At 38.1% G+C, this 25,849-nt stretch overlaps 1 protein-coding gene across 6 annotated transcripts; it reads right to left on the bottom strand.

The window, feature by feature from the left end:
* NT5C3A (5'-nucleotidase, cytosolic IIIA) lies at window positions 1-25,554 on the bottom strand. Of its 6 annotated transcripts, none has more exons than XM_088521381.1 (10): window positions 25,398-25,554; window positions 11,581-11,687; window positions 5,127-5,225; window positions 4,622-4,691; window positions 3,934-3,980; window positions 3,462-3,547; window positions 3,132-3,221; window positions 1,792-1,954; window positions 1,152-1,352; window positions 1-378 (listed from the first exon to the last, which is right to left on the bottom strand). In XM_088521381.1, the coding sequence occupies exons 1-10, from the start codon at window positions 25,507-25,509 to the stop codon at window positions 277-279; spliced, it is 1,077 nt and encodes a 358-aa protein (XP_088377507.1). In that variant the 5' UTR covers window positions 25,510-25,554; the 3' UTR covers window positions 1-276. The 6 variants fall into 6 exon arrangements, with proteins under 6 accessions (XP_088377507.1, XP_088377504.1, XP_088377503.1 ...); XM_088521378.1 differs by having other exon boundaries at window positions 25,372-25,504; XM_088521377.1 differs by lacking the exon at window positions 25,398-25,554 and adding an exon at window positions 12,068-12,193.
* Between the last annotated feature and the right edge of the window lie 295 nt (window positions 25,555-25,849).

Here is a 25,849-nt window from a genome sequence, read left to right on the forward strand (position 1 = left end):
TCCATCAGCAGCAGAGTTTATCACATCTATAAATCCAATTTAAATCTAGCTATTACAATAGGAGTGTGAGACAAAGAACAGCGTAACGACAGTAAAAGGAGCTTCTAGTTGACAACTGGTAGCGTGTATACTTCAAAATACCCAAAATGATGGTAAAAGTTTTTAAATTAAATAAAACAGTTCTGTAAATGAGTAATAAACACAACTACGATGGCACAAGTGTGCTCTTCTGTCCAGTTGCCTCCTGGAAGGAATGGAGTGACTCGAGACTGCACTTTACAGGATTTTCTGTAGGATGGAGTTGGCCACTTCCAAAGATTCATCTTTCACCAAGACAATATCATAAGAGTCCATATATTTTTCCAAAAGCTCCTCTACCTGATTGCAGAAAGGATAGAGAGAGACTCACTTAGATTTACAATATTAACAGATTTTTCTTCAATAAAATATTGCCCCATCTTCCCATCAAAATCAGGGAATGAGCCATGCGAGTATCCATCACTCCTGTGAGTGAATTCCACAGGGTGACAGAGGGGAGGGAAGCTTAACATGAACTCTGTGCACATTCCAAGGAATAATACCTAAAGTTTACTCCATGATTTCACGTATAAGGATAGTGAAAGGGAAACTATGTTTTCGGGTTCCTGAAAGGAAGACAGAAAAAAATAAAAAAGGAAAAAGCAGAAAGTGGAGAAGAGTTTTCTCTTGAATGCAACTGGATGCACTGTAATTTACCAAACACTCAATTCTGTCTCTGCCAAGACAGCAGACCCGGTTTTGCTTAATTCCTGATCCGGTATTGAAAGGGGGAGGGGACAGAGAAAAAGGAATTTCAGATAATTAATTTCTTCAGTCTCTGAATTTTAATTCCTCCCCCAAAATGTTTTTTTTTTTTTTTTTCTTTTCCCTCCTCCCCCAGAAGAATTTCAGTACAACAAGCAAGGCAAATTACATTTGTGTTTTCATAACTTACAGGTCAGAAAAAAACCTCAAGAGGCAAGGAATGCATGCAAAACGTTTAAGATCTCAAAAATGTTTGAGATCTCTCTTGCATGCTGGTACCTGGTTTGATATTTGGTGCTTTCTATAATGAACCTACTGCTAATTCACAATATTTCACTCAAATTTGACAGGGTTACAAGGTGACTTACTTTATCGTTGAGATAGCCAATCTTAAGAATGTGTTCGACGTTTGCTACTCCATCTGCCATGCTCAAGTCCCCCTGGGAATCCCCCAGCAGGATGATGTTACTGTTGTCTTTCAGCTGCTTGAAGTACTCTGTGTTCTTCAAGGCACCATCATGTTTGTTGTAAACATGAATCAATTCTCCTTTAAATCCTTTTAATATTCCCTATTAAAAACACTTCAGTTATTTCTGGAATTACAGAAACGGACAGAGACTAGAAAGAAATAGAAGACACCGCTCCAGGAGCAATGTTGAACCACTTATCCTTTAATCAGGAGCAACGTGAATTACTGTTACGTGGCCGGATGCCCGTGGCAGCCCTGCCAGGCCCCAGCAGAGGCAGATTGTCCTCGTGTGGAGGAACAGCTCGGTCCTGGGCTGGCTCCTCAGGCCCTTGCTGCTAAAGGAAACCAAGGGCATTTTGGTTGCACTCTGCTTTTGAGCTGTTCCCTTCTGCTTGCTTTCTGACCAGGCAGGGCTGATCTTCCAAATGGCTGGCCAGCTGGCTACGTCTGTGGCGTTAGAGTTTGTCTGTAGCACATCTAAATAGCTACTAAATCCTTCTACCATTATTATTTTTGAAAAGAGTGTATTTCATACTTACATTTTCATCAAAATCCATGAAATTGGAAACAACTTTGACATTAGAATGGTAGACCCCAGCCTGATGGATAACTTCCTCGAGGATGTCTCCAATCCCAGCAGAGAAGATGAACACAGGGATATTGTGCTCATTGAGCTTATCAAAGAAGTTCTCGTATCCTTCTCTGCAACACAGGATGGAAATATAAGTCAAATCTCAAATAGAAAAATGGAAAAAAAAGAGGTTTTGGAAGACTAACTTATCCTCTTGGGAGTAGGAAACAAATTTCCTTTGTCCTTTTTCTGTATTTACTTTGCCTCCCCTTTTCAGGCCTAACAAAAACATGTGGTTTTAACATCCAGTTGTGTTTTAAAGACTTGAAATTATAAAACACTTTCCCCTTCTCAAAATAGCAGATAGATACTTTCAGACGCTCCTTTCAATCTTCCCACTGTAAAGATTTGACTTCCTATAGGTTCTTCCAACAAAACAAAGTACCCTTTTTGTTTTTAATTCCTGAAAATATCGTTATTGCTCTTTTTAAAAAACTTTTTAAATTTTCAATTCCCAAATCAAAACTAATATACAGTATTCCAGTATCTAAGTACCACCTCAGCAAATGAGGTGCACTTGTGTCACACAGGCATCGATGGGTAGAATTTTAGAGGTGTTTTTTTTCTTCTTCTGCCATAAAGCCCTTGTTGGAACCTTAGCCAAGTGAGGGAAGGTTTGACCCAAATGGACTCAAGCTTTCAATAAGCCAGATTGTGAATGGCTGTTCATGGAAAGATAAGAACTTACCCAGTATGATAAACACTTCCACAGATTAAGTTTTACAACCAGGTTTAGTATTTTGAAATTTACAGATTATTATTTGGAGAACTTTAAAATGAATGGGAGGCATTTAATAAAGCAAGGATTTTGCTGGCTTTTAAAGTAGCCTTTGGCTGTAGGGGAAGAACAATAATTAATATCATAATAAAATGCAGAGTCCTCAAGTTACTATATTTTATCTCAGATAAAACTATCACAAGGAATGTTTTTTTTTAAGTTGAACTCTACATCCCCTCTTTTTTTTTTTAAAAAAAGGGCGCCACTAGTGCATTTTTAAGAGGGTGAAAATCTGCAGAAACAAAGTTTGTAGAGATGGCCCTCAAAATACAGCTTTTAAGGCAGCTAAACCCCTGGACTTTCAGATTTCCAGTTTATCCAGTGTGATCATCACAGGCTGTGATGATAATCCATAAAAGAGACATGAAGAACTTGCTGCATTCTGAGAGTAGTGTCACGTTCCATTTTGTGTTTTTTTTTTTAAGCAAAAACACTTCAAACCAGTCATGTTCAAATCTAAAGAAACTTACTTGAGCATAACATCCGATTCCCTCACAATTTCTGCGAATTTATCCTTCTGTAAGCCTTGTTCAACGAGTAGTGCGTGGGATTTATTGTACCTACAGTACAAATAGAAAGCTTGACTTAAAGAAATACCATTAAATCTCATCACCAAAAGCATTCTATCTAATTCTTGCTCATCCAGGTTAACAGCACAGCAAAAGCAGTTGTGACACAGCACTTGGAGATTAAATCAGTCAAAGCATTAGGAAAAGCTAATCACAGCTATTCATGTGCTTTTAGAGACTTAGTATTAAATCTAATATTGGTACACTCTTAAGACGGGAGATGCCTCTTACCATTCCACCATAAACGGATATTTTTCCTCAATAGTAAGAGCAGGATCAATTTCAATAGCATAGTACGTTTCTTTCAGCTGTAGTAACTGAAAGGAGAAAACAAAGTGGAATGTATTTTTATAATGTTTGACCTAGCTAATCAAAATAACTTTCTTCTGTCTGGTTCCTTTTCTTAGGTATAAGGAATCCCAAATACCTTTTGCAGACAGAAAGAATTTACTTGTGAATATAGCAAAGAAGAATAAATGAATACTGTTAAATTATATGTTACTATGAAGAACACGAGCATTCCTGTTCTGTTAGTGACAGATGAAAGTCTGAGCCCCTTGCAGTCAGTGAGGATGCTCTCAGAGCAGCAAGGATTTGAGAGTATCCTTGTCTTACGCTGCTGTGCAGGTAAACACATAGGAGAGACAGGAATAAAAGCAGTTGTCTATAGCAGGAACCAACAGCTGATACGCTTTGTGATTACCTTTTTCCGACATTCCTCTGTGATGAGCTTGGAGTTATCAATGATGTCTGTAGGGGGGGAAAAAAGTCTTAAATAAGACATGTTTCTTTCTGCTTTTCTCTACAACATTGTAAATGGCACAGAAGGCAGTGTTTGATGATAAACAACTCTGTTTCTTCAGAACTTGTCTTAACCAAAAAACCAACTGAAAGCCATGTTGCTTCTTTGGGGGGGGAGTGTTTTTCATGAGCATGAAGATGCTTCCCCTCATCTCTGAATCAAAAGGTAAAAAGCTAATTACTCTGTTTCTTGAGATGTGTTTCTGAAATGATCATCAGGCATCCTATGTGCTTTAGTATTCCCAGTCCATTAGAAAATTGGTTCTTTTCATCTTGTGGCATTTTAAAACAAAGGAAAATGTCAAGACTTCCAAGGAGTTTGTATTTGATGCTTAGGGTCAGGACTATTATGGACTTCTAAGAAAAATATGTCAACCACATACACTTCTCTGAATTTAATTCACACTAACGATGATTCAATATATATATACATAAAATTACATACAGACACTCACTCTAGATCTTCATTATACAGTTTAGCTAACAAGTTAATATCAAATATATCAGGGGATAAGTGAGATAGAAAATTAAAATCTGGGAGAAACTGAAAGGATTGAACAAAACATTTCATATTAAAATAAAGTACTCACTATGGCAAGTTGGACATCTTTTTCCATTGAAGGAAAATCTACTTAATGTCATATCAAAATCTGTAATAATCTATTTAAGAAAAGAAAAAGCAAAACTGTCTTACAACGTGAAGGGACAAAATAAAGAATGGCTAGAAATTCTGAATAATCATCAACAGCTGCACTTGAGAGGCAATTCAATCACAGACTTCTTCCTAGTTTACTGAACTATAGTAACGTAAGCGAGAATGTACCATCAGAGTAACTTTTTCTTGGGATTTTTTTAGTTCTTTTGGTCTAAATAATTCTTGAAATTACAAATCTTACATCTACATCATTTCCTTAATTACAGACTGTCTGAATTACACTTGAATCAGCAAGGGCTACTACCAGAGTTGACAGATACAAATTTTGGAGGACACCTGAAGGCTGACTGCTGCTATATATGTTCCTGAAAGGCTCACTTCTGCTACATACATTCTTAAAACTGCTTTCTTTCTGATCTGCTTACTCCTATTATTTTTACCTGAAGTTTGGCAGCTCCACCTTTGATAAGGCCACAGATAATCTCTTCTACTCTTCCTGGGTCCTTGATATGGACAGTCTTCTTCTGAAATTCTGGCATCTATGGAGTAAGAAGAAAAAAAAAAGAAGATATACTTGCAGAGAAAACTTACAAGGCAACACCTACTGTCCAGCAGACTGGAATTCTGCACACAGAAACAATTTCACATGACATCAAGACAAGTTCAGGTTTTTAAATCACGACAGGAAGACAAGAGCGAGATCGAAACTCTGAACATACTAACTCAGGAGCACGCAGAGTTTTGTTTGCTTTTCATATTTGTTTTCATTCCCTTCTCAAATTAGTAAATTTGCACTCAAAGGTAATCATACTCACGGGAAATAAGGGAAATGTAGAAAAACGGGACATCCAGAGTCACCTTGTAGCTGAAACAAGTCACTGGGAAATGGTGCAATTTAAACATACTAGTTCTGTGCGCAATTACTAAGCACTTGAAGTCTCAACACAGACAAAGATGGCAGCCTAGTTTTAGAGCCCTGTTGTTTTTGCAGCTGAGCATGCTGCACCACGTCTTGGTTGACAACAAGTTGCACTGCTCCCCGTCAGTCTATTTTTCTGATTACCTATTTTCCAATTACTTACTTGGCCTCAAACTTGCAAAGTAACATATGCTACCACACTAAATATTTCTCTTCAGTGAGGAGTATTTTCTGAACATCTAAGTTTGCGTTAGGGAAAAAAAAAAAGCTGACTTTCACTTGATCTAAAAGTTTCTCTTCAACCTTGCAGAATTACTTAGGGGAGCATCTGAAGGGAGCAATTTCCAATATAGCAGTATTGCCTTCCTTTATACCCTGTAACCCGCCCGTGTTAGTTTCTCCAAAGGAGTCCTGTAGATAGATGGGTTCCTAACGGAAAAGACACTCACGTCTCAGGGAAAAAGCAATGGGAAGATATCTCTAAGTATCTTCTCTTGTCCATTTTTTGCCCACAGGTAGAAAGGGCTATAGCAGCATCACTCTGAACAGATGCTTGTCTAATCTATTCTCCAACACCTTCAACACAAAGTAAGGCATTCCTTGCTTTTTGCAGCAATTTTCACAGTGTTTATTTCTGGGCCAGAAAAGCTTGCTTATTTGCTAACCTCCCCCCCTTTTCCTTCTTGAACCCAACCTTTTCTTAGTGAGACTGGAGCTTATTTGACCAAAATGTACATGGAGATATGCTCCTGAGGATGCTTCCTTTTTCTCTCCTCTAAAGAACTGCCACTACCCAGTTGCTTCAGTCCTCTTGTACCTGCTGCCTGAACCTCCAATTATTCCTCACGTGATCCTGGCCACCCCATCTGATTCACACTGTTCTTGAAACGCAGGATTCAGAACTGGACACAACCTTTCTGCACTCCTCAGCACTGGAAAGGCTCTAGCTTAAAGACCAACTTTGGCCGGGTCTTTCACAGAGTATTTTTCCATAAACATTTGAAGACATTTTATTTGTTATCAATAATATGGTGATATTGATTCAAATTCAGCTGGTAATTTGCAATTTTTTTCTTAAAACTACTGTTGGGCAGAAATTGCTGTGAGAAGTATGAAATTCTGCATTTGGTCTCACTGGAATATATCTGCTCTTCCAGACCAATGCTCCCATTTGTCAAATACAACAAATAATTGTAATTCTCCAATATACCCATGGTCAGTTTCTGGCTGATGTTGTCAAAGATGCTAATGAGAACAGACAGAAGAGATCTTCTAAAAGCCTCATCATGAACCAGTGGTAGTTTTCCACCCATCTAAAAAGTTTCCGCTATCCCATAATATCTTGACAAAAAGCTTCATGACGTACTATTTACCGCTAATTTGCACTATCAACTTGATAATGAAAGAAACTGGGTTTGTGTCACATTAATTATTCTTGATGAACCACTGGTAATTACTCATCTCCATATTAACTTTTAGTGTATGAAAATATGTTCTTCTAGATTTTTTTCTCTGGGAACTGAAATAAGCAAATGGTTTGTTATTCACTAAATCATTTTTCTTTCCTTCAACAGATTACGTTCTGTTTCCTTTTCACCTCTTTCCTTTTATTTGTACTTGCCCTTTACTGGCTCTCTCATTTGCTGACATTGTGAGAATCACTTAATTTAGAAGAATTTCTCTTCCTCTGTTTTCTGTTGACCTGAGAGACATTTTCTGTAAAAGTGGTACCTTCTAAACTGATGTAGTTACTTTTTGTGTTGTTGCTCTTCCTTGTTACTCTTATTAGCATAGCAAAGTCAGAAAATGTGTACTTGGACTGGCTTCCAAAGGTTTGTACCAGATCTGGAATTTCTTGGACAGTTAAAGATCATAACAAAACCTTCATGAAAATGCTCATTGAGGAATTCTTTGGGAGTTCTTCTGAGAACTACATCTGCAGAGCACTTATATTTATTCACAGATACGGAAGAACAAGAGTATCAAGTGATCTAGCTGCATGAAAGAAAGCAACAAAAATCTGCAACTCTTTCCAAAGTGTTTTATGGTGTTTCTCTTGCATTTTGTACAGTGCTGTTAGACAAAACTGCAATAGGCAGATAACAGTTCTTTGGTGGGTACACAGCACTGTTTATTGAAAGATAAAGCACTTGACTCTCTTTTGCAATTTTTTCACTGTAAAATGACAACTGTAATTCCTTTGGCTATAAGGAGGGGAACCGTTTATATTTTCTTAGAGGTAGAATGCAGAAACTAAGCAAAGGGAATTCTAAATGTGTCCCTTTGTAGGAAGTAGCTCAAACAGCATTTGGTTTACTTAGATACCAGGCACCAGTCTTCATAATATAGGTGATTTAAACGGAATGGCCGCTGGGGGGATGGAGAGATGAGAGGGAGACCCTGCACGAGGACACGTGACCTGTTTGCTGCTGTGTTGCTTCAGACTCCTGTAGGTTTTGAAAGAACTTGAGGAAGAACACCCTTAGTAAACACTTCAGTAGATGATGTTAAACAAGACATTGCTTAAGACCAAGTATGATAAAAGCTTCCTTCTTTAAGATTGTAAATTGACATGCTGTACTCCTAAGGATCAGTTCTGCTGGTTAATTTATCCTGAATACAGTTTTATTTTCACATGAAGATTACAGTGAGGTAAGAGGGAGTATTTTAATATGGGGGGAAAAGTCTTCTGCAGCAAAAATGAGTCTTCATCGTGAATAAGGCACCTGATAAGGCCTCAGGCAAATATGATTAGTCAAAACAGGTAGCGTCACCATCTCTATTTCCTTGTATCTATATTTACAACTGAACATTATACAGTAATTATTTTATTTAGGCTTTATCATTATTACGAGTGTATGAAACTGAGTGTCACCTCCAGCAATCACCATTTTTCTGACAAGATTTTCTCCAAAGTTTTATACTTCTGCCTAGACTGTTGTTTTTGCTGCATAATTGCCATTGTTCACAGTTGGAAAAAAAAAAAGAAAAGCAGATTAAAGATGAAAAGAACTGGTAAGTCTGATGAAAGAACAAGGTAGAATGAAATAATGCTAATAAGAAAAATGTAATTAATCTGATAAGATCTGTGTTTTTATTAATTCTTCAGGAAGGCTCTAAGCGTCAAATCTGTATGTACAAAAGCCCCTAAATTCCTGATAGAGTAGCCAAGTGGGAAGAATGCAACTGGAGAAATAACCAGTAAAAAACAAAACAAAACACTCTACAGCACCTAGCAAGGATAAGAAACTTTTAGGAGCAAGGAGTTTCTACACACAGGACTAAGGTTATGTGAGCACAGGAAAAGGAATTTGTGCTTACCTGTGACACCCGAAAGTACATTAAGTAAACACTTAAGCGACCTTATTTATTCTGTCATTATATAAAGGTCTGAGAAGAGCTTTATACATGTATGTTAGTGAAATAGGTTGCTGAGATAGGTATATTTTGAAATAAATGTTAAAAGATTACCACTGCCAAGGGTCATTTGTGGTTGACACACACTGACCACAGCACATTCAAGTTTTTAGTGTCTAAGGATTTTAACCAACTTTTAAAGAGAAGCAAGAAGGGCAAAAGTGAAAGAAAATATTTTTCAGGTTGTACTTGCTTGAGTTATGGAAGGGATAAAAAGATAGGGTGGTTTGTGATAGGAGATGACTGGACTGAAGATACAGGAAATTCTTCCCAAGTGCACAATGTTATAATCATACCTTGATGAATGAACTGTACTGGGTTCACGCAGGTTTGGAAATCCCCCAGTCCTACAAACCACAGAATGTGTCATTTACAGCAAGGATAGTTCTGAAAACAACAAGTACATGAGACATGCAACTATGGAACTGGGTTAAATAAACAGGAAAACTGCTTAATGTAAAGACCATTTTGAACTTCAGGTTTAAAATAGTTTCCTATGTACAACTGGATTGCAAGAGTGTGAACAAGGCTGCTTTTATATTTTATTTGGGTGCTGCATGTAAGCAGCTTGTGCGGGGAGAGACAAAACAAGGAAAAACACCCTAAGAGCCAAAGCCCTGGCATCAATAATGAGTTTAAGGGAAAGATGGGGGAAACTACCAGTGGTTCTAAAAAGACAAAAACAGAAGCAATGCATGTGATGTGGCATCTTACCACTAAACCTGATGCAATAGCATTTCCTAAGCCTTTAGAACAAAAAAAATGGGCAAAGTATTTTTGCACTGACAACCTTGTAAACCTACACTGCTTGGCATATATGGTTTCATTATTATACAAAGACTAATCTAAGATGGATGCCTCTTTAAAAGCACTGCACCCTGCATCACCAACTGCTAAAGTTTTAATGGAACTTCTCTATAGTTCTCACTGATTGAGAGAATGCTTGTTAGGCATTAGTATCTCATGTCTAAATTCTTACTAATAAAAGGAATATTGTCCTCATACTTGCAACTATAATAAAGATATAAAAATAATAAGAGGTCATACAAGTGATAAAATAATGTAAAAAAAATAGCCATGATACTGTATTTTAATGGCGTGAATACTGACAGTCTGAGAATTTCAATTATCACTTGATTTCTTTTTTAAACTTTGTTGGTAAGCCTGCCTTAGACTAGCCTTGGTTCCAAACCTACTAACAACTTTTGACGTAGAGGACACATGAGAGTGGCATAAACAAGGACAGGGAGCTATTAATGTTATTTGTTGAGCAAGTAAAATATAAATCAAAATGATAAAACGGATAGGAATCTATTACAGGTAAATTTTATTTCCCCCTTTATGGCGATAGCTTCCACGTAAAATGGTAAAAGCCAGGAAGAAACTATATTTATTTTGGGAGCAGCAAATGCTCGATTCCAAGGCCTGAGACTAGCTATCATATATACTCCCTTATAAACTGTACCAAAAAAGGCAGGACATGGCATCAGTGATAGCTGTGAAATCTAATGCTGTGGCAAGCTAAAGAAAATTGGATGTCAGCTTTTCTGGTGGCAGAAAGCAACAGTTTGATGAAATTGTAAAAAGGGGCATGTTGCTTAACTTATATTTTCTTTGCTATTCCCTACTTATTTTGATGGTATTGCAGAACATTGTTTTGATCTGTTTAGTCTACAAAACAAAGCTTATTAGAAAACTTTCAAAAAGCCTGCAAGAATAATGTAATTTATGCTATTTGCAGGGTATGAGTTGCAAAACACCACAGTGAGGTCATAAGAAAACTAGCCAGATGGGAATGTGTTTGTTTATTTCTTCTTCCAGCTACATACATGTAAAGCTCATGTAAAGCTTTAAGCGTCTTGGCTTTAATTCACACAGAAATTTGACTTTTGCTCCCTAAATGCAAGAGAGGTTTCTCTCAGCAGCCCCAGCTGTTAGTAGACTTCTCTTTTGGGCAAGGACACCTAAAGCTCCAGCCGCATCAGTCACTCCGTTGCGCGCGGCCAGCCAGCAGGACTGTGCTGTGGGTCACGCGCTGCTGGCACAACCTGAGCCCTGGGCAGGCACCTTTCCTTTGGGTTACCAAAAGCAAGACCATATTGCAATTCCTCTTCATGTACTATAAACTCAAATATGATAAGCAACTACTTAGCAAATTACTTTTAAGTAGTTTTATTTTTAAGATAAGTAATCTTCAGACTATTTCTCATCATAGGCTATTATTATTATTATGGAAATGGACGGACAGAGCATTGAAAATAATCACATTTCCTTGATAATAACCCACAAAACTAGAGATCCAGCACTGGCTATGTGAAAGAAATGGAAGGCCTTGCACTACCTAAGCCTATAGCACTCCTAAATAAATAATACAGCAGTAAGCACTGGGATGCATACTATTATTTTCCATTTTTTAAAATTTCAATTTTACCATAAAAATGTATATAATTAAAATGTGCAGGATCCTGATGTTTGAGAGGAAAAAATAAATCTGGAGAGACAGGGTAGACAGAAAGCATTACAACAGCATTTCCCCTGGTGCCACTAAAGGAGAGTACCTGTGCGTTGAGCTTAGGGCACTCCTGAATCTTCTGTCCTTGATTTTGTCCTACTGCAACAGCACAGGTGGCAAGCAGAGTCCAGAGACGCAGGGCTTGCATACAGGCTGCCAACAAAAACCAACCAAATCCTTTTAAGAACTGGTCTGCTGTATTACTTGATCTCTGCTATTCCTGCTGTATAGAAATGAAAGCAGACATGTACGGTACACAGCTACAGCACTCTGGAAGTACGTACATTTAAGGCTACTCTGATATGTACTTAAAAGTAGATGAAAATGTAAGTTTAATTAAATTATTCAATAAAAAATGGTAAATGTATTTATTCTTTTAATGCTGTTAATAATTCTATGCTATTGAACTTATACTTTAAAACGTAATTTGTCAGGATAAAAAAAGTAAACAACAACTTAGCTAGTAACAACCCTGGTTTAAAAATGCAAGCAGAAGCCAGGCAGTGCTGTTGCTGGGAGCCGCGCGCACTTACCGGAGGGCTTTGCAGGAGCAGCTGCAGGAGCAAAAGAAAATTCCTCTTGCTTGGGAAACACTAATATAGCAGCACAAGGTGAAGTAGAGGGCGTTTCCAACCACGGCCTGACTAATCCCCGCGCAGAAGCGCCGGGTGCCGTGACGCGCGCTGGCCCAGCGCGGCCCTCTGCTCCGCGCAGCAGCCGGGGCTGCGCCAACAGCTTCCCTGCGAGCTGGCCCGCGCGCTCGCCCCGCACGGGGCAGCAGGCAGAGCGCGGCCACCCCGGCGCTGGGAGGCCCTTGGTTTTCACAGCAAAAACTTTCGTACTTTTTGCCCGTTTCCTTACAAAATCTTTCAAAGGATTTTAGGATTTCCTGTTGCAGAGCACGACAAACTTCTCATAGGTCTTTGCCACTGGCTGCATTATCATTTAGAAGGGAGAAAGATTTATTTGTCTAGAAGCAGCAAATTAATTACTTAATCAATCCTTGCTTTGACTTTAATTATCTATGCAATGCTGGAACAGGAAATCGAGGCAGCTTGTTTGTCTGGATTTTTGGGAAACAAAATCCTCAACATGCCTCGCGGGTTTGTCATTTGGTATTCTGCCAGAGCAGGGATTGCATCTCCGTGAGACAAAAGATGCATTTAAAGGGAACTGTTACTATTATTATTTTTTTAATTGGAATGGGACGAAGAAGGTAATTTCTAGTCTTACGCATATTTACAGCTGTGTAGATGCTTGCAAGTATCACATCTGGCTGCTGCTTGTTAAGAACTCTAGTGCTACAGCACCACTGTCAGCTTCCCTGTACCACCCCATAGTGACTTAAGGTTAAGCAGGAACTATCTCAGGCTGTTGGAAGCAACCACAGACATCAAGACAGCTCGTAGGTGGCCACGGTTGCGCTTGGAGCAACTGCTAGAAATAGAGCAAGGGAAGGTTAATATTGTGGCACAGAGAAAATCCCCACTGCAGAAACTCCTACTGTGATACTGGAAATTCATTAGTTAGGCAGATTTGCTTTTATAGAGGATGTACAATTTTTTCTGTATTTCAAAAAGATTGATAGACTCTTTTGTGAATGGTACAGTAGATCCATATACGTTTCATGTCCATACACCAACCATAGGCTGATAGACATTCTGTCTGGATTCCTCAAACTGTGACCATCACAAACTACTTTCATTTTCAGTTATGCTGTGTGTTTTGACCCAATAAAATGACTAATGAATACTTCAGCTGAGAACATGCAACTTTTCCTCTACTAAAAATTGAACAAGACTTCCAAAACATAGTAGTTAAGGTCTACTGCATTCTTGGGCAGCAAAACTGTTCAAAAATATATTACAAATGTAACACAACCCTGCAAAGACTCACTTGGTGCTGGTATTTGGCAGGATTATTCATTTTCTTATTACATCTACCTGTTACAGCACTATTTGATCAAGTACACTGTTACAACAGTTAACATACATGTAACACTACCTCTTATATTATTCACTTGCAAATGAACTTACCATACTTTCAGTTTATACTATCTACCTTCATAATAGCATATGAGGAAGCTACACTGTAACACCTTATCTTGAATAAATATGAACTACATACACAACAAATGCTGCATGTTATAGCAGAACAGGTTTTCTATTTTAAGATACTCTTATGAACACTGAAGAAAAGTATGCCATTCCAGCTCAATAATGGAAGTCTGGCATTGGCGTCACTTTATGCATTCTCTATATAAAGCAGCTGTTAAGCAGCTTCAAAGAGGACAGAGCTATGGACACAAATGGCTTTTGTGAGACTGCAGGAGACTGGGGCTCGTGGGTGTGCAGCTGAGCTGTTGATATTCTGGTGCTTCTCAGACGTCAGTCAGTAAGAAAAACAAGTCATTCTAACAATCATCATCAACAATTTAAAGGAAATCACCTTGCTCTTTGGAGAAGTTGAAAAAAATCCTGTATTTCAGTCTTGCTTTTATGTTCATTTATGATTTAATTGAAAGAAAAGGTTATAGAAATTAACTCTAACCTTTACAGAACAACTTTTATATACTGACCTAACTATAATTTTAAAGGTACTAATATAGTGTTACTGAAAGAACTAGAAAATACGTAAAAAAAAATATGTAAAACTTTATGTTTTTACATAATGCTTACAGTATGGACAAACATTAAGACATGCAACATCTATTTCTTTGGAAAAAAACACTGTGTCCCTAATAACAATGCAATTTCACTTTATGAAAATGCAGTACGTGAAACTTCTCCCCTAAAAAATAAAGGGCTGTCTTTGAACTTCAATGAAACCTTTACCTTAAGTGCTTTCCTTAAGTGACCAACAGAGAATAACAGCTACTGCTGACCAGGTTGTTCTGCTGATTTGAGTCAGATCAAGATTTGTTTCACACTGTTTATCTTCTGTTTTGAGGCAAATTAAAATCACTTTTTGTTTTTAAAAAACAGATCAAGTTCAGCATGACCCCTGAATAATTTCTACTCTTACAATATTGAAGGTCAGTTAAAAATATTTTAAGCACCACAGACTAAAGCAGGACAGTTATTTCAGGAGATAACTTCTATTTTAACCCTCTCTCTTTGGCCAAGGGACAAATACACATCTCCTGTGCAGAATATTCTAAGCAGCAAAGAACTCGCTTTAAGACATCAGATGATTTGTCTGCCTTGTAAAACTAGGAAAAAGGTTCCACCTTATCTTGTGGTGTGTTAGGTTAGTGTGTTTTTTAAAGAGATTCAGGATGCTCTCAAAGAGCATGAAATACTGAAAGTTCTTAGTTTAAAGCAAAGGAAAAATAATGGTTCTACCACTGGTCCTTATGCATCTTTCCTCTAAGTTTCACCTACTTCTTTGAGGAAAGAAAAAAAAGACCACAGCACAGATGAGTTATATAAGCAAGTCAGGTGAGCTGTTTTTTAATAAGAAAGATAAATACTGGAACTAAACTGCCACCAGATTTTAAAGATCAAGAAAGCTGTCATATTTAAGAGTAATTTCCATTCATAAAAATGAGAACATTTCCTATAAAAATCAGAGATGACTGAATCCTGTATTGCTCATGCAAACATGAGCTAAACTTTCATGAGGTTAATACCTTCCAAGTCTTGTCTACTAAGCCTATTGCAGATGAAGAACTTCGAATATATCCACATGCATTTAGTAGCGTTACCTGGGCTTGCTTTTTTAGTGCAAGGATTGCTCTTGAACACTAAGATTTTTTTTCCTATTTTTTTCTGTAGTAAGTTATTTAGTGTATACTTTTCAAAATAAACTATTTGAGGTAGTTTCCACAAGACAAAGAATGCTGACTGAACCTGAGCACTCCAGCAGAAGCAGAAGAAAGGAACCAAGGTAAAAGAATCTCATCTAAATATGATCTTTATTTGTGTTTTAGTGAATGTAGCTGATGAGCAGAGTACTGATTTGATTCCAGCAATATCTTTCTATGTTCTTAAAGAACAATTACAAAGAGAATAACATAAGCATCATGCTAAAAAAAGGAGGATAAATAAAGTTTTATAGGAGTGTTTTGCAGGAATTTTGAAAGTTTTCTGTAAGGGTTTAGTGTAAAACAAACAAACAAAAACTAGCACTTGCTATAAAATAATGCTTAGAAAGGAAATTTATTCTGGACTCCCAAAGAATATACCAAATGCTGCCTTCAGAAGAATAAAGATTTGAACATTAATAAATCCAAAGAAGGCAAATGGTAGGAAGGAAAAGGCCAGCAAAATGTTAACGTAACAAGCTTTAAGATTCATCAGTATAATTTTACCAGAGAATGTGTTTTGGCTACTAAACTATCATTTAGTTTAGTAAATTCAGGCAAACTATAAATTCAGGCATAAAATGGATGCTAGGGGGTAAATACTGTATCAAAAGATATATTTAGCAACCCCGTTCAATATAGATTTTTTAGATCTGATTGGAGATCACTTTTTATCATACAAAATGAGTGACTATCTATAGTTTTCCCTTTCAGTATAAAGAAAACTACTGCCCTCAAACATGCATTCAAATGCATAAACAACAACAAAACTAAACTTAAAAACTTATAATTTAGTTTTATAAGTTAGTTTATATCTCAGTAGAGCCACTGTAATTCAATAAAATTAGGTTACGTAAGGATAGATTTTAATTCAGGAAGATAATCATGCATTTTTTTAAACCTAACTATCTCATCAGTTTCATTAGGTTTTCAGCTGTCAACAGGACCAATACTTAACTTACATTAAGATCATAGAAGTGAAATAAATTATTTTGTTTCAATGATTTCTCAAGGTGGTTACTCTAAGGAAGTCAATAAGGAGTTTAAAATAAGTTTCTTATCTGATTCTGCAATTCTAGAAATCTAAAACAAATAAGAGATTAAGCATCAATTTGAAACCTGTAGGAGACCATGCCTGTCGCAATTCAGAAGGAAGGTGGTGTTGGGATGAAAGGATAAAGCACTCTGCAGGATATGGGTCCCTTAGCACCTTCCTCTTGTGCTTCCAAAGAACACTTCAATAGCAGAGATCCCTACTGCTAATAAATCAACATGTATTTAGCATCTCCCAATAAAATAAGAATGAAAACAGCTCAAATACATTCTTTAATTGCTCTCTTGAAGTCTAGATAACAGACAAAAAATATTTTTCTTTAACACAGAACTGTGGTTATACCCCTATAAATTATAATTACATATTATATGTGATAAAGCTCAGAACAAATCACAACAACTGCGACAGCAGAGTTTTGATACTTCATGTGGTATTTCAAATCCTCTGTAGAAGTCTCTTAGCAAGTAGCAGTAACTAGTTTTCATTTTCAATATTTCATGTGATCTCCCCCTCCCAAGTATTACCCGAGGCAGATTCTGACAGAGTGTACAAACCCTTTAGAACCAGTTCTGAAAACTTTGCAAGTGAATGAATATAGCTCAGGGCTGGTATCTTTGGCTCTGACTATATCTTAGAGGAATCAACTAATCTCTGTGCTTCAACATTCTCTCAACCCAGGACAGAAGATTTTCTTGGTCTTCGTAATAATACTGCACTATTGACTTATGAATGATTTCTAGATATCTCTCTGTATAAATCCATTATACTCTTGCAACTTAAATACCAAATACAATTCTGGCATGCCTACCTCAGAGAGCTAAGACAGCCAATGGTACTGAGAAAGGCAGTAGGAAGGAGCTGTGATATGAAAAGCTTCAATACAGTGAACAAATCAATATACTCATCCTTCAGCCAGGAAAAGAGATGGATGGCATGGGAGAGATTAATAGGGAAAGGCTGCTCACCATCTCTTCCAGTTTAAGAGTGAGGAGTCATCATCTCAAATTAACAGGAAGTGCATGCCAACAAAACGAAACAAAAACAGAACACCTACAAATGTATGGAAAAGCAGTGTGAGCAAGAATCATGACTGCTTGTCCCATCCTTCTGCTTTCCCTATGCATGTGCTATAGGCCAACTGCTGCATACATGGCAATGGCATCAAGTGAAATCATGTTCATGAAGGGTAAGTCAACCCTTCTGTTTTGTAACACATGACATGGAGAATCATTCATGACTCAAGATAGTCATTTATTTACTTTTCTTTCCCTCCTCCTCGCTCTCTCTCTCTCTCCTTTTTTTTTTTTTTTTTTTTTTACCAGTTTTCTTTCTGACAGATATAGAAATATTATATAGAAATATAGAAAATTCCCTCTCCTATTACACACATTCTAGTGCTCACTGGAGGAAAGTTTACTGATGAGATTGTTGGTACAACTAACCCCTCTACAAAATACCTAGTGAAAAAATAGACAGCTTTAAGTATCAACATAGTGTAGATAATGTAGTATCTTTATATCCCTATTTATGTGCAAAATTTCAGCCTGCACAGGAACATAATTTATCAGCTACACTTGGAATCTTCTGCAAACTGTAAGTTTGCATTTATACATTTTTTTAAAACAAAATATCTTGTATATGTGTATCTGTACATTGAAAGAACTTACAGTAAGTGCTTGTTTTCCTAGAAGAAGCTTCCCATGTAACACTATCTAGAATGGAATTTGCATTAAACCCAAGGCCTGGACTGAGGCAGTTGCTGCTGATTCTCTATTTCTCTTATCTGCTTGCAAGAGGAAAAAAAAAACCTGCTTAGATTCACTAAGCCCAAGAATGTTGTATCTACATCAAATAAACTCTGACCCTTAAATGATGGGTTGCAGGATCTAGTTTGAAAACAAAGTCCCCAGGACAAAGTTTAATCCACAATGAATAACCAGACACTAAACTCTGCTGAAAGAATGTAGTACTAATAATTTTGCAATTAAAGTTACATATGAAGACAATCACATTAATTTCTCTACTGTTGGGATGTCTTCTAGTACAGGCATTCCTTTAAAAATTATCCAGTAACTGTAAAGATGAAATCCATCTATCTATCGCTCACTGTAAAGGTAAGAGGTAGCAGGATGGTTTGTGGTGTGATGGGTTGTTTTCTCTCTATGTCCCATTTTTTGATGCCTGTTTCTGGATGCTGGATCCATTTATTGATACAATTGAATGTTACTTATTTCTTGTTTCTCTGTGTATTGGCTCTTTGAAAGCGATACAGAGCACATTCAAAATCACTGTATGGCAGTTATTCGTTGCAAGGGAAGATGCAATCTAGATAAAAATAACCAAATGCACTGAAAAACTGACTGATAACGAATATGGTAACACCGAAGAGGGACAGCTGCTTTCTCTTACAAAGAAAGGCTGAGAGAGAAGGGCCTGTTCAGCAAGGAAAAGATGGAGACGGGATCTTATCCATGTATGCAACTACCTTAAGGACTGGTCCAGCGACAGGACAAGAAGCAAGGGGTACAAATAAAAAACAGGAAGTTCCACCTGAATATTAGCAAAAGCATCTTTAGTGTGAGGGTGACAGCACTGGAAGAGGTTGTCCAGAGAGACTGTGGAGTCCTGCCTGGATGTGATCCTTGCAATGTGCTCTAGGAGACCCTGCTTGAACAGGGGGGTTGGACTAGATGGTCCAGAGGTGCCTTCCAACCTCAACCATTCTGTGATTCTGTGTGATTCAGTAGAACTCATTCTGTCTGAAATCAAGGCATAATATCACAAATTCTATGCAAAAACAAAAGCTCCAATAATTTTGCAGTATTTCAATGATCCAATTTGCAAAGCCTGCAAACTATTTTGATAAAAGGGGTGGGAAGTAGGCTAAAGTTTATGAGTGGGAAAACAAGTAAGAACAATTAAGTAAAACAAGACTCTTTCTTAATTACAAAAATCAACTCAAGAAATCTGAAATTCTATATTCAGACACTTCAGGAATCTTTAGTATCCACGAGTATCCACATCTCTTTTTAAAAAGAAATCATGAAAATTAAAACAACTAGGTGCATTAATTCTTTTTTTAAAGGTTGACATACATGAAAGGAGAAGCCACATTTCCTTCTATTACTGCAGATACTTTACGTAAGTTTAAATAATAATTATTTACAAAATTCTTTTTGCATTTATTGTCTGTGAGAAAGCTGGTACAATTATGCCTTTAGTGACACCACGTAAAAATAAGAATATAGTTACTTTTACTATTTAAACTTGTGGGTTGCATGGTTGATGTGTTCTGAAACCTTAAGTCTATACCCATTTGTACTAAAAAAAGCCTCATTTTTTTTTAAACATTCAAGCAATAGTCAGTAAATTTAAAATGTTTAGCTAAATTAGAAAAATCCAGAGAACTTTTAAAGTACAGTTAAAGGAACAGAGGTGACCAACAGAATAGCTGCAGGTTTCAGCTTATTGGCAGTGTTAGTCAAACCACTGCCTGATTGACATGGGACTAGGGAACTGTCCAGAAATCACATCATCAGTTCACTGATGTTTTGCAGCAGCTGATCACTGGTGACTGATCTGGATAAGAGACAGAGCAGCTGCTGTCTGGCAAACTGGTCAAAACAACTGCTGTAGAAAGAGCTCTGCCTCAGGAAGAAACAGTCACGGCAGATAACTGCTGCGGAGTAACCTGGCTGGAAGAAGGCTACAAGTTAGACTTTTTCCCTACTACAGTGTATTTACTTACCAGCCTCTCTTGCCTGGTGTTACCTGGCCTCATATCTCTTCCCATGCTGGGTATAAAAGGAGGCCAGGTATAGCAGCTGGGAGCTATTTCTGCCTCTCAGTTGCAAATGGCTGTGATGGGATCAGCCACGTTTCAGCACAGTGGGTGTGACAGGCACTGGAGACGTAGCTGCTGCTCTAGGCCCGCTGCGTGCACCTTCAGTTCGTCACATACAGGTCTGATCTGGAGCCAGCAGAGGCCGAAGAAAGCTAGTTGCTGTTGGACAGCATTTCTTAAATGACAAACTGCTTTAAAAGTGCTGTATATTCATCCTCTGAGATGTAACATGCAAACTGATAGGAAATCCACACTAGGGCCACCTGCCGTTCGGTGCTGTCTCCTGCAGCTAAACCAGCTGAAATTCAAATACTTAGCAAGTATTACCTGACAAAGATGCTAGATTACAGAAAAAAAATCTGACCACATGACTCTTTCATGCCAAGGTTTCCTTAAATGTCTCTTAAAAACCCACTCTTTACAAGCTATAGTACCAAATGTGCTTCTATATATTTATGTATAAGGAAGAGGACTGAAGCTAATAGTTTGAAGGCTACTATCATGAAGAAGAGCAGGCATCAGAAAAAAAAAAAGATTATGTACTGTATAGTATGTAATAATTTCAAGTGCTAATAATATGCAAGAGGCAGCCAATCCAGGTTCTTGAAGTACAGAATTCAAGAAGTTAAGCTGTTTTAAAATATTTTCTAGACTGAGACAAACTAGGTACATTTAAAATCACTATTGCATTTACACACAGGATTCCCCTGTCCATAAATGCATGGATCCATATCTTGTTTCTCTTCTGCACTTACATTGATCTATTTAGTTATTTCTTTTAATAAAGCTTCATAGTTATTGTTAAGACTGATTGTTAAAATGCTGTGCATCTGAAACTCGTAACAAGAACAAACCTGCTCTGATACATATATTCAGATTTTTTAAAAATTACTGATATTTTTTGACAGTTATAAGTAACATGCTTAATATTTGCAGTTTTTTGTTATTGGCTTTAATCTGTACAAAGTTTAATGGGACAGATGCCATTACAGCTCAAACAACAATTACAAGGTACCACAAATAGGAGTAAATGACGTGCTAACATGTCTTAGCACATACAAAGCATTTATGAAAAGGTAAAAATGCTTCAGAGCAGAATGACTCACAAAAAGATTGCTCTGCTCTTTGTTTCAGAGGAAGTCTTCCCAGAAAAGATATACAAAAATAGCAATTCCTTAATACCGTTCTGAGCCTCTACCTACATCATACATTGTATCCTGACATTGGCTTATGACTATTTACTGATTAGGGTTCAACTTTTCAGGTGCAGTTGATCATCACAACTCATTAACAGTTATGAGCAAGATGAATCACTTCTCACGGAAACTGAATCAGTACTAAAGACTTAACTGACCTTCCCAAACTCATTCATTGCAAGAATGTATGCTTCAAAATTCATTTAAAAAGTGGCAATTTCTGATAATTAAAACCAACTTCTGAAACAGATGGTTAAACTGGAGGATCAGCTAAATTAGGTTAAATACTACTGTGAGTAAAGTCTGCATAATAGATTACTTTTTTGATTCTTAACTGATTTTAGAAGAGTGCAATTCAGATCTTGAGAGCTTTTTTTTTTTTTTTTTTTAAGATTTACGACTGAATTAAAACCTGAATTAAGGAAAAAAACAAAAGTAATATCTAACTAAAATCAATATGAATTACATTTAAATTATTTATCATGACTCTGTGCAAGTTTATTTTACAGACCATGTTCTAGATTGCCATATATCACAATTAACTGCACAGAAAGGCCTACAGGCAACACGAGCTTGTACTTATAATGCTGATGCTTGTCACTCTGTCAAAGTGTTTTTTTTTTCCTATTGAGAAGTACAGTTTGAACAAAACCACATTTTATAGAAAGAGCTATATGAAATCTCCTGTAGTTATATCAATTCTAATAGGCTCTTAAAAGCTTAACAGTCTTCTAAAAATTATTCAGATAGTCTAGTCCCTAATAACATAACGGCTCTCAGTTATGTATGGGCTGTTCAGCTGCAGTTCTTTGATTCATACCAAGGCACCTTTGGAACAGTACTACTCCCACGTGGACTACGTTAGTGGCTGGCTTCCAAGGTCACAATGTTTTAAATATTATCAATGCAATATCCAGAAAGTGACCACGTCCTGCAGCGATATTTAAAGCGAGTCCATAGTCCATGCTCTTCCCTCTCCCGCTTCTACTGCCTCCACTTTCTGGCCTTTCGAAGAATCCGCATTTACCTGGGAATCCTTCATGCCCGAGCCCTTGGGAGCCGCCAGGAGCGCTGCGCATGCGCCACGTTCCGCGCGCTCCTTCAGGCCTTTCCACTAGGGGGTCCTCAGTGACCCGTGCCCCGTGACGTCACCGTCGCTATAGCAACGGGTGTAAACATTCCCACGCGAGCAGCGCGAACGGAGCATGCCGTGGAGCGGCCGCCTACAGCAGCCGGCTCTGGAGATCCCTATCCCGCGCGGGACAGGATGGCTTTGCCGCGCTGATGTGAACAAACTTTATGCATTTCCACCTCTCCTCAACATATTTACAAGAAAAATTATCAGAAACATTTAACAACATGAGTTTTCATTTTCTGTTGTTGATATCTGACATGAAACCTTTTTCTGTTGCCCCACGTTTTAGTCAGCATGGGCTATTACTTAAAGATGAGCGTTTTCATAAGGCCAACGCAACGTTTTCCTCTTTTCTCTGCAGCCACGCCATCTCTGCAGACTTTCTAAGGGTTTCCAGTGCCAGCCAAGAAATGTCTCTGTCTATGGCCAGTCACCTGCATTGCTCGTAGGGATCCACAGCGCCACTGCAAGACTGTCTGGGGCCTGGAAAATCCAAGAAGTTGAGTGCTATTCTAATACTGTACCTTTTAATCTCTTTACAGTAGCTATCAAAACTTAACTAATAAGTTACTTGACAAGCCTAATTAACCTCCCCTTTAAATCAAAGTTAACAACCTCACTCATAACTATTATGTCCACCTGACCATAGGAATATTCTTACAACTGCACAGAAACAGTAATTTGGCTGTGCAAGGTGATAAGGCAAAATCAGTATTTGCAAACTGTAAGTGGTTAACAAATACATTAATTCCTTAATCTGATTCCAAATATAAACCTTTCCTTTAAAACGAGATGCAGTAATTTCATGATCTCTATAAACCTTAAATTATCTAAATAATTTAAGGCTAAATAGTCATTAAAAATACTCACCTGCTGAAATAAGACAGATATATTTATGTATTTGTTGATTTCATCATTCAACATTAAAACATGCTTACCCCCCTATTTTTGTAATCACTGAGATTTTTTTTTCTGGTCTTAGAATAAATAATCCAAAAATCTTAAAGTAGATTTTCTAATGTAGAAGACCAGGCTGGCATAGCAGTTTGTTTATGGGAAAAAGTAGATTTCAACAAAGTAGTATAGTTTGCTTTCCCACTTTATATTAATTTAAAGCCAAATTAGAGATTGGAGAACAGCACCTTCCTGCAAGCGCTCCCTCCTCATAAATTAAAATGGATACGCTGCGTAGTGTAAATGACAAATGTTGAAACAAATCTGCTTTGGTAGAAAAAACTGTTTGAGGAAGCTCCACAGAACATGGCATGTTTGGCTAAAACAAACACTTTAAAAACGTTTTCAAATCCTAGGTATGAAGTTTACATAACTATTCCATTTCAGAAGTAAAAGAAATTTCATGGCCTGACTACATAGGTTCACTGAAAATACTGCCTTAGGAGAAAAGAAAAAAAAAAAAGAAAAAAGAACTGAAGTTTGTGAGCTGACAAAGCTGCCAACTCTAATCAATCCATTGCCCTCTCAGAGAATTAGTGTTTCAAACAGTATTCATGTGTTGTATTTGATAAAATATTTAAATATAAGCAAGTTAACAGGGTTTGAACAAGCTTTGTTTTTCCCTTGGAAAAGTTGAGAAAAGCTTTGATCCTAAAAGTAGAATTTTCAGAAATATCTGTCTAGGTTTATAGATCTGTATCAGAGAAAGTAATTCTGAACATACTACCTGAACATGCTTAAAAGGTTAATTTATCATTGACATGACAAAATTCTTTTTCCAACTAAAAGCAAAACCTCCACAACAACAACAAAATGTTGAAGCTAAGTTTCTCTAGGCAAGATATGACTTAAAAATCATTGAAGGAAATTAACTACAGATATATTCTCAGCACTTATTAGGCATTTTCTGAATTACAGCTTTATTGGGTTACTGAGAGTACAAGTTGGTGAGATGATTATAGCTGACTATGAGCGTTTGTATGGTTAAGCTTTTATAACTCTCTCAAGTAAGATGTACTATAAGCATTAGTCATAAAGGCATAATTTCTAGTTAACCAGTATTACACTGCTGTAGATTTTCAAATGAGTTTTATAAAATACTACTACATAGTTCATAGGCATTTTTACAAAAACATCTATAACCTCTCTGAAGTGGCAATCCAAAGATTCTGTGTTTGCCCAAACTGTTGCCAATAAGAGGAGACAATAAAAAGAACATTAATCCCAAATTACTGAATGAAGGGACCGGTGACTGGCAGTAGGGCTGAAACACCCCTTCTGCAGTAGGAAGTAGGATGACTCTTATAAAAGCACACAGGGGAAGTGTTCTCTGACTCCACGTTATCATAAACTACTCTGTGTAACTTCCACTGGCAATTGTTGAATTGCATGGGCAAGTCAATAGGCACTTCCCTCTTTGTATACACAACTGTAGCAATTCTTAGTAAAAATGTACATTTTGACAAAAAAAATGGGGGGAAAAGAGCTTTGCATAAAGATTTGAAGGGGATATTACAGAATATTCATTGGCTGTCATGAAGCGACCTGATTGCTGATTTCGGTTCAGTTCCTTAGCACAGTGGTGTCCGAACCCCAAACTCAAATTCGGAGTTTCAGCGTGCAAGACAACAGCGAGGACCTTTTAGCCTCAGCAGGAGGCACTGAAACCATCCTCTGAACAACACGTTTAACCAGAGTGGCAGACACAGGGCTCACTCAACCTTCCTTTTATAGCAAGGTGCACAAGGCAGCGCTTCCTCCTGTCAACGCGGGGCCTCGCACACCCGCGTTTAGCCCGCGGGGGCTGCTTTGCTCAGCCCGCGCTACCACCGCCACCACCACCACGTACCATCTCGATGATCTTGGTCTTCCTGCCCGTCTTCTTCTTCATGGTGAAGATGTACTGGGCGAGCACCACGCCGCCCACCAGCGCGCACACACTGGCGCTCGCCACGGCCCCCATCTTCGCCACCGCGGTCCTGTCCATGGTAGCTGCGCTGGGCCGCCACGCGCCTACCACCAACCGCCGCGCAACGGCCGCAACGGCGGCGCCGCGCGCCCTCTCCCCGCCCCCGCGGCGCGCGCCGCCAACGGCCGCGCGCTCGTCACGTGCGCGCCCCCTGCCGGCGGTACCACCGCGGGGCGCGGGGGGGGGGGTGTGCCGGGAAGAGGGGCGCTCTCAGGAGGCGCCCTAGAGGGCGAGGGGCGTTGAAGGTTTCTCTGTTGCCTTTCAGAGATTCACGCACGTTGGGAGGCTGTGTGTGAACTCAGGGACACAGGAAACGCCGTCCTTTCCCCACCTCTCCTGTCCGCCCACCCCTGAAGCC

Source organism: Tinamus guttatus, unplaced genomic scaffold (genome assembly GCF_059628265.1).
Source record: "Tinamus guttatus ecotype Peru unplaced genomic scaffold, ASM5962826v1 Tinamus_guttatus_pri_ptg000119l, whole genome shotgun sequence".
Taxonomy (NCBI): domain Eukaryota; kingdom Metazoa; phylum Chordata; class Aves; order Tinamiformes; family Tinamidae; genus Tinamus; species Tinamus guttatus.

Coding starts and splice junctions, on each gene's coding strand:
- NT5C3A (XM_088521381.1), bottom strand. CDS start 25,509: ATGGACAGGACCGCGGTGGCGAAGATGGGGGCCGTGGCGAGCGCCAGT. Junction 3,222..3,461: donor TATCCGTTTATGGTGGAATG/GTAAGAGGCATC, acceptor TTTGTACTGTAG/GTACAATAAATCCCACGCAC. Junction 379..1,151: donor TTGGCTATCTCAACGATAAA/GTAAGTCACCTT, acceptor TTCTGCAATCAG/GTAGAGGAGCTTTTGGAAAA.